Source organism: Plecotus auritus, assembly GCF_963455305.1.
Source record: "Plecotus auritus genome assembly, chromosome: 7".
Lineage (NCBI taxonomy): Eukaryota > Metazoa > Chordata > Mammalia > Chiroptera > Vespertilionidae > Plecotus > Plecotus auritus.
Window position 1 is genome coordinate 132,259,400 of NC_137774.1, and position 9,984 is coordinate 132,269,383.

Consider the following 9,984-nt stretch of genomic DNA (forward strand, 5'->3'; position numbering starts at 1 on the left):
AGGAACAGATATGAGATTAGTTTCTGGAGGGCTGTTCACATCAAATTGCTTGATCGGGGTGCTGCTTACAAAAATGTTTTTACTGCCCAGCCAGTATGGCTCAGTGGTTGAGCATCAATCTATGAACCAGGAGGTCACGGATTGATTCCCAGTTAGGGCACATGCCAGGTTGCGGGCTCAGTCCCTAGTAGAGGGCATGCAGGAGGCAGCTGTTCAATGATTCTCTCTCATCATTGATATTTCTATTTCTTTCTCCCTCTCCTTTCTTCTCAGAAATCAATAAAAATATATTTTTTAATACGAAATATTTTTACTTTGTTAAAATTCATCAAGTGGCACACATGACTTGTGCACTTTTCTGATGTATGCCATACTTTGAAAAAGAGCTTTACATTTAATTTATTGTTAACAGAACAATGTTCAAATAATATTTGAATATTAAAATATTAAAAAGTAAAGAAAAATATGACCATGAACCCAAAGCAATACAGGAGGCCAATGAGGCCCAGAAGATCAAAATTGTATTATTGGAAAGATCGTAATTGACAAGGTTGTAAAACTGCTATGAAGAAAGAGAATGTGGCTTAGAATGAATAAATATTACTTTGGTAAAAATAATATTAACTAGCATGTTATAGACATGTCAATAATAATGTCTATCACACCCACGACTCTTTCCATAAAACTACCGCATCCATGGCCCTTGCTGTTTGACAGCCAATCCTTGGACTAGTCAGAGGCCAGTGGTTTTGTCTAGGCCCAAAATGTGAACTTAGCCAATCAGATTCTTCCACAAGAATATGAGCCTGAATATACTGAGGAAAGAAGAGATGCTGCAGTGAGACTTAAAACAGAAAAAAAGCGGAGAGAAAGGGACTACAACACGTTGATTTGGTACAATGAGGGGCACAGCAGCCTGAAGTTAGGGGAAGCAAGAGCTGTGAGAAAACAGTGAAGAACCAAAAAGGCATAAACATGCTGAAAAACAGGTCAGCCAGCACCAACATCCAAAGAATAGCTAGATCACAATGAAAGTTGAGCGAGACTCGCCCTTATATTGCTTAATAGAATTCCCACTGTCTCCCCACCACACACAGAGGTGACCACAATTCAAGACAACTTGAGTTCGTATATCTCCATCGCAACGAAAGGACCTAAAGCAAATAACCATATGACAGAAACCAACTAACCCTAGAAAAGTTTAGCAACAGTAGAAAAAACAAACTGGGCACTTGATTACGGAAACCTTAGTAATTGCCTTGAAATAACATTGACTAACTGTTGGGTCTCGGAATTGATTTTGAAAGATGGATGAAACATTGGTTTATGGATGACATCCTAAATGTTGCAAAACTATGTAAAATCCTGACACTATTAATGGCATCAGAGGTGGAAGCACTCTTCTTGATTCTAAACAAGACCATTCCAGCTGCCCAGCTGAGAGAGTTTGGTAAATAGACTTCAAAAAGGAAGAGAAGAGTCCTTAGCAAGAGAATCACCGATAATTTCCCTGTGAGTTAGGACAAATTGTGAAAATACCTTTATACCATAATCATGGTTAAACAACTGATTTCAAATTTCTTTGCTTTAGGATTTAATATTCCAGAGCTTATTTAAAAGTGAATTCCACCACCTTTATGTATTCACTACTGACTTGAGTTGTTTCCTTTATAATAATATCAAAAAACAAAAGAATACAACCATCCTAATAACACACATTAAAACAGAAACACATTACAAACTTTTTCCAATATCATTCTTTTCAGAGCCACATCTAGTACAATCTTCAGTGCCAAACAGGGGCTATGCCAAAAAGGAAAAACTTCTTTATTTATGAGTGAAATACGATGTCCGGCACTTGCTTTAAAATAGTCTAAGAGAAAAACAAAACAAAAATGTGTGTAGGGAAACAGAAATAAAAAGAAAGCAGACAGTTAATTGTTGAAGCTGGGTGATGGGTATATTGGCATTCCCTGAATTGTTCTATTTAGTGCATATTAAATCAAAAGTATTTTTTAAAGAGAAAAGGAGGAAAATACTTCCTGAGTGACTCTAGTAATGAAAACAAAAAGAAGTCAAAGAAGAATTATATCAAAAGGAGTAATAAAAACACCAGCTGACAAATGTGCTGACTCTTCATGCGCCAGGCCCAATGGTAAGAGCTTGATGTGGATTATTGCCTATGAGCCTTGCATCAACCCGATGAGGTAGGTACTATCATGATCCCCTTCTTATAGGCAGGGGTCCAGGCTTAGAAAGAGAAATTGCTCAACATTATATGTCTGGTAAGTAGCTGCATCAAAACTGAAAGCCCCACAGTTTAACTCCTGAACTAAACCATACACAATACCACCATCTGAACTGGATTGATATTCTTAAAGTCAAAGGAAAGAAAATTCATATTGTATATTAGCGGTCTCCTACTCCTATGTGTCACTGACATTATCTCGTCGTGACTCCTCCTGTAATGAGTTATGGTGTTGCACAATGAGCCTTATCCAGGCTACCAGCTCCCCATTCCCACAGAGCTAACCCCAGGAATCCTCCTCCTTTCTAATTGGCCATCTATGTGACAGCACTAAACTCACTGTTTAAATTAGTCAGACAAATGGCATGGGCTCATAAATACAGTTCAGGAAATGAATCAGGCAATGTCTAAAGTAAATCAGACAATGACAAAATAAATCATTTCAGGAACCTGAAAAGAATACAAAGTACCAGTAACCAGAGTCCTCAGATCCCTGCTGTTCCATCATCATAAGTCTCAGCAATGTCACCTGGGTAAGTATGGAAGAGGTAATGAAAGAAACTGTGATCTACATTTCAAAACAATAAAGCACTAAAGGATCAATCAATTTTATTTTTAGTCATAGCTTTTATTACCGCTATTTTATTTGTGTCTTCTCAATCTTATGAGAATTCTAACTTTCATTAACTTCTACTCTGATGCTGTAAGTTATGCTTTTATGTGCCTCCCCAACTTTCTCATTTCTTCCTTTACAGTTTGCAAAGGACTATTATTAAAATAAACACAGATCAACGTACACTTTTTTTTTTGCCATCTCACTAAAAGTATATTTGAGATATTTTGCATTTACTGTGAGGAGGTTTAGGAAAAATAATTTGAGTTCTTATTTTTCATTGAATCATGTTTTTCAAGTGCCAATAAAAAGGAACACTGTGAGAACATGTGCTTTCTGCATCTTCATTCCACCTACTAACACCATGTTTTTTCAAATAAAAAAAGAAAAACCTGCTACTATTTTTTTCCTAAACATATACGTAATCATATTTGAATTTCTTGGGCAAAATGCTAAAATATGCTCTTTGGTGGAGCCAAAATAATGTATTTATAATTTCTCAATCAGCTAATATTTAGAAATTATACCAATTGAAATGTAATGAATTTTTGGAATAATAGTCAATTTTTTGAATAATGGCCAAATGTTATAAAATAACCAAACATTTACCACAGTGCTATATTGATACCTAATAAATATCATTTCTAGTTTTAAGTATTAACTAAGATTTTATTATATGGAGTCTTAAGTTAAGGTAAACTAATTTCAGAGAGGAATTTATACTGTGATTAATTTAATGTAGTCATTATACATCCTTACTTCTGAAAACTAAAGCTACCTAAATTGTAAAGAGATTGGATTTATAGCTCACATCTTGCAATTTTAAATCTGTATTCTCCAACACATATAACTGCATTATTTAATGATAAAAGATAGCACACTCAATAAACACACACATATCTCTGTCTTATAGGAAAAATAAACAGGCGTAAAAACACAAAGCTAGTTTAAAATTTTAAAATTAGGATTTAAGACCTGAGTAAATCCATACTGTTTACCCATCTGGCTCATTTCATTACAAAATAACCTTAAAGACTAAATTTTTGTATTCCACAAAATTAAAATTATATTGACTATAGAAGGCAACTTTGTTGGAAAATATGTAAACAGTCAAATTTAAAATATAATCTGCCTTAAACACACTGCAATATCAACAATTGTTTTAATAAACTATTAGCATTGACTCACTAAACCAGAAACATTTGGTTATCACATTTATTCTAAAACATATCATTACTCAATAAAAGGAATATATCTCTATAGGATATATAATGAATATATCTTAATTCTTGAAAAAGGAAAAACTTATGTCATCACACTACAAATAGTTTCCACCATTTAATAGTGCATTTAGCTCCCACTTATTGAAACCCACTTGAAAAATATTTGTCACAATAAAAATGCATTTTATGTAAATCTGTCGCATCAGAGATGGATTTTTCTATATTAAATTCTTAATGATAAGTACAATAATATAAATAGTAATGTTTACTGTAGCCAAAATTAATATAACTAAATTTTGCTAATCCACTTCACTTAAGTTTATTTTTTATTTTTTTAAATATATTTTATTGATTTTTTTACAGAGAGTAAGGGAGAGTGATAGAGAGCTAGAAACATTGATGAGAGAGAAACATTGATCAGCTGCCTCCTGCACACCTCCTACTGGGGATGTGCCCACAACCAAGGTACATGCCCTTGACCGGAATCGAACCTGGGACCCTTCAGTCCGCAGGCTGACGCTCTATCCACTGAGCCAAACCGGTTTCGGCAACTTCACTTAAGTTTAAATGGAAGAATAATTTTTCTTCACTTAAGTTTAAATGGAAGCATGATTACAAAGTTCCAGTAAAAAAATATTTTCCCTAACTTATATTTTAAAACTTTTTATAAGATTTAGCAAATATTTTTATCCCATATTTTCTTTATTTATGTTCAATAAGCAATGGTTGAAAAGAAAATATTGAGTTGGCTATTACGCATCAATTAAAGAACATGAACTAGAATGAAATCCCACCATCCACACTCCGCACCCTCCGAAAATGTTTCAGGATTTGCATGAAACTCCGCCTAATTTGATAAAATGATTAAAATCCTCTGCCTATATCAAGGCAGGAAGGCTAAAACGACTGGCTAGTCATAAGGTGACAGGGAAGTCATATAATATTTAATCCCTCTAAAATTAAATCAATGTGTTTAATTCAGTACAAATCTGACATGCAGCTACTACTTTAACCTCCAGAACTAAAGAGATATTTTCCCCAAAAAACAACTGAAATCAAGCTGAAGAGAACACTTAACATTACCCAAAAAATAAGAATAAAGATGGCTTTGTTTCTATATGTCTCTCCTGCTAGCAGGCAAGATAGACACAGCCACTTAAGCAGACTGACTGAGATGTGCACTGTCACCCAGAGGGCAAATGCTTTGCAAGATCCCAACTGAGCTAAATGAATGCCCTGTAAACATGTTTGCTTAAGCCTAAGTCCCATTTTTCTTTGAAAATGTAATGGTCTGCAATTGTGTTTCTCAAGAATTGCAACTGCCCTTTAAGTAGTTTTCAAAAGGAAAATAAGAATGAACAAAAAAGTGATTCACCTACTGCAACTACAACTCCCATCCCACCCAGATTTGAAATTTCTTGAAGCTCAGTGGATTTAAATTGGCTCCTTAGTAAGGCAGTCTTCAAGATTATTCAGTCTTCAGACCTGGAGTAGATTTTTATTATCTCCCAATAACTCTTTGAACCTCAGTGTTAGCATAGGTAAAAACAAAAAACAAAAAACAAAAAACACTACTAATCTCTAAGAGCTGAAGTAAGCTTCAAACTAGATGAGATAACGGAGGATAACACCAAGCCTGGCACACAGAACAGACTTACTAAATGCAAATTCCCTTCTTTCTTAAATACCTTCGCCTGGAATGAGAGGTATGTTCTTTATTTTCCATAAATGGAGCTGTCTTAGAAAGAACTACCAACAACACACAAAGGAACACCACTTAAATTCATTTTGATCACATCACCATAACTACCGTTAAGAAGTAACCACTATGGAAGGTTGATAAGAGAGCCTTACAACCTCCCAACAACCTCCCAAAGTGAAATCTTGGGACACTATGGAAAAAATGGAGCACTGTGAATATTCCTTCAACCGGGCACATTTGCAAAGTGAAAAACACCTTCCTTTTTTCTTCTTGCCTGGAAACAGTTTAAGATGAAGTGGTTAAAAAAATGTTTTTCTTTTGTCAATCAACTTACTTTGAAGTATTATTTGGGTGAATCAAATCAATGAGTGTTTTCTTTTCATAGGTCACTTAAAAACACAATTAATTAGAATTTTAAAAATATTTGAAGGAGTAGAATTTTAAACTGGCAAGAATGATTAGAGGTATTTTATAGCAAAAATTTTATCAACTATAGTAACTCAAATGACATTACAATATGTCACTCTCCCATGTGAATGATTAGAATGTCTCTGACTCAGGCAATAATGTTACTATAGGTTTGCACATCTGCTAACCTAACTGGTTTATCAGAATGTGCACTTCAATCACCCGCTTGTCCTTAGCTTCTCAGATGCAGTATTTATTACAGAAACTGGTAATCTTTAAAGCTTGTGAAATTATCTTTCACATCCTCTACACAGCAAAAAAACTCACCCTGTCTGTTATAACCTTAGAAACAGATGTCATTATTAGAAAGCAACTTGGGAATCATCTTAGCCAAACCTTTAATTTTTACATATTAAGAAAAAGATTTCATTAACAGAAGAAAAAAATAGAAAAAAACGTTAAGAGATTTGCCTAAAGAAGTCACATAGAAACCTAGTATATGAAACTCACTTTGCCTCCCTAAGTACCATGTCAAGCCCTAACCTTCAACTTTGTTTATGGGGTTGATGCAGATACTTATGTGGGAAGCTCCAGAAGCATGCTGGGAAAAGCAAACCTTGAGATGGTCCCTGCCCCATGCCTCACATCCGCCCTCCAACTCCCCAGTTTCACAAGGTCCAGCAGTCTAGGTGTGTGAGATGAAGTGAGCACATTAGCAACACAAATTACCTGAAAGGGAACCAACTGTATAAACTGTAGATTTAAGGTAGGACGTTTTTCTTGTTTCTTATCATCACAGTTTCATCTTAATTCTTCAGACACACCCAGACAGGCAGTGGTGGAGAAGAGCACAGACCAATCTGCTAAACTAACCCAAGCCACCGAAGCATGCCTAAGGGAAGACAAAGTGCGACAGATTCCCCAGTCCAACTCCTAATCCAGTTGGAAGGCTTGTTCTCTTCATCTCAGTTTTTCTGCCAACACCAGAGGTTCTCATTTCCAACCTCTGGGAGATGTATGACATGACTGAGAAGTACTCATAACTTGTTTGATAAACAGAGAAAAATTTTTCATAAGATGACCTGTTTAGGACTGCCATTAGAAAGTGGCATAAAAGTCAAACTATCTGGAGGTTACGTTTCTTTAGCAAAGTGCGGTGTAAAGAAACCCGTCCTGAATATGAGTGTTCAGCTATGTCCCAAGTAGAGAAATGTTGGTTTTCATAGAATATTAACTAACAGGCAGCCATACCCAACCCCAGCTCAAATAAATAAATGTGCTATCTGCTGATATTAGCATAAAGAGAAAACATAATTTGGAATTAAGTCAATTGTATATCTTCAGAGTAATTTAATGTCTCTTATTTTACTTTAGACATAACAACATTTTAAAAAACCTTTTAGTTGGGGCTTGTAGGGCCTTGAAACACATAACTTTAAATAAAATCTCACCAATAGAAAAAAAAAATAGATCCTGGAAAAAAAATCTGTTTCCTCAAAACCCTTCTCCTCCTCACAATTTAAATTCTGGAATGAAAGACTTGAAATTTAAGCTTATATTTCTGGTATCCATATATACAAAATTGGACATCAGCTTTTCAAATGATCCTCAACTTGCCCTTAAAACCAAAAGACATATTTTTAAATTTTCAGGTTTATAAGTGTTATAACAAGTTTAACTACTTAAGTCTGTTCATAGTTTTATAGTGAAACCAAAGTGAAAAAATCAAACTTCTGATCCATCTAGTTTGAACTCATCTTAATTTTACACATTATTTTGAGCACCAAGGGAGTAGGTAGACATTTTCATCCATTATCCCATCTCCAGCGCCTCCCACAGCCACCCTAGGTGGTTTTCAGTAGACACTCTTTAATCTGACTCGCATAGAAAATTCAGCTGTGAAATGCTTTTATGCAACAGCAAAGACAATCAGCCTCTTTTTCTCCAAGGTGGAGATCTAGAAGCGAAGTGAGAACATTTGGGAGCATAAAATTAGTCTGCTTAACTTTAATAACCAAATGGTGATTGAAAAAAAAAAAAGACAAATTTTGCATTTTCAGGAATGGGGTGCGGGAGTTATTAAATCTAGAGGGGCTTTTTCCTCCCTGAGTAGTACATAGCAAAACTAACAAAATCGTGGTCCAGAATAAAAAGGTAACATTAGTTTTCAAAGCACTCATTTAAAAGTACAGTGAAGAGGTTTTTTTTAAATACCCACATGTTTAAACATAGCAGAAATGTGGTGCCAATATGAATCCTGAGGGAATTAAATACACATTTACCTTCATAATTAGACCCAGTAGGTCAAATGTTAGCGAGGTAAACTGGCATAAACCACAAAGACAGACTGGAAATAGACAACAGAAAGTGCCTGTCTGTCCTGGGAGCCCCGCTTGTTCTCTGCACAGCCAGCGGTCAAACATCTGCAGGCAAAGAGAAGACTCGCACCAGCGGGGTAAGGGAGGCGCCTAACTTTCCCAAATAAGTTAGTTCCGTCTTGCCGATCTAAATCCAACAGGTGTCAACACCTTTACCACACTAAATCCTTCCGAAAGCAATGGGTGGTTAGTAATAAAGCTGAAAAGTCCTGACCGCTGTCAGGGTCAAGCCGAGTCCCTATTCCCACTGATGACACGGAGGTGGGGAGAAGGAGGGATGGAGACGGGTAGGCGCGTGAAGATTCCGTGCCGCTAACGCCGCAGGGGAAGCTCGGGCATGGCCCCAGGGTTCGGTGGAGCCCTGGACCCCTGGAGTTAGAAGGGTTTGGGAGTGCCGCGGCCAGAGGCAGGAAAGCTGGGACGGAGGGCGCGTGGTACCTGCTTGTCCAGCGCGTCCCGGGCGCCGCCTGGTCCGGCACCGGCCCTGGGCGGCGCGGGCGCCCGCTCGCAGCTGCAGCCCTCCAGGAGGTACATGCCCGCCGGGCGGCCGCTCTGCTCGCCCTCGAAGTAGAAGAGCACATTCTGGTAGAGGGCGAACCACTTCTCGTGCCAGCGGCTCGCTTCGGCTGCCTTCTTGCTCAGGAAGCCGCGCTTGGTGCCCTCCTTGCGGGCCAGGAAGGCCAGGTACAGGGCGTGCCCCTCGTTGTAGCGCACGCTTTTCTGCATGGTGAGGGCACGGGGGAAGGGGGGCTCACCCCTGCCTCGCAACCATCTCCCGGCCGGGTCCCCCCAGGGCTCGCTCGCTGGAGTCCAGGTTGGCAAAGGGCGCCCCCTTTCCAGACGCTGCGCACAGGGCACCCCGGCCGGCCTCCGGGGCGCGGCGCCGCGCGGGTCCGAGGGGCGCTGGGCTGCGTCCAGGCACGTTCTTCGCCGCTACCGCCGCCCTCCTGGCCGGGCGAAGTCCCGGGAGCCTCCGACGTTCACCGGGCGAGTGGCCCGGTGAGGGCGCCCGGGCCACCCGCTGCTTTGCCCAAAGTTGCGGGAGCCGCAGAGCCCGCCGCGGGCTGGGAGGGAGCAACGCGCGGCAGATCTGGAGGACTGTCCTCGGGCAACTCGCTCCGGGAGACAGAAGGTAAAACGTCACGTGGGAGATCAGCTGTAATCGGCTTGGAGACCGATTTAAAGGGCAAAGTCGCGCGGCGGCGGTGACAGCAGCGTGCAGCCCGACGCACCCGGGCCGCTGTCTCTGCTCCTGCGCCAATGGGGCGCAATGGGGCGGATTGAAGGGAGGTGGAGGCGCGTGGCGACAGCGCACACCCGTTCCCAGGCGCGCTGGCACACACACGGACAAATATATATACTCACATACTCACAAATGCACACTCAAACACTGCGCAGTCACAACACAAATG

At 39.3% G+C, this 9,984-nt stretch overlaps 1 protein-coding gene across 4 annotated transcripts in view; it reads right to left on the reverse strand.

Annotated features, from left to right (window-relative positions):
• RASGRF2 (Ras protein specific guanine nucleotide releasing factor 2) overlaps positions 1-9,390 on the reverse strand; it is a 188,227-nt gene extending 178,837 nt beyond the window's left edge. For all 4 annotated transcript variants that reach the window (XM_080679969.1, XM_080679968.1, XM_080679970.1 and 1 more), the window contains exon 1: positions 9,011-9,390. In XM_080679969.1, coding sequence (XP_080536095.1) covers positions 9,011-9,298 — 288 coding nt within the window. In that variant the 5' untranslated portion in view covers positions 9,299-9,390. The remainder of the gene's footprint in view (positions 1-9,010) is intronic.
• Positions 9,391-9,984: the final 594 nt, after the last annotated feature.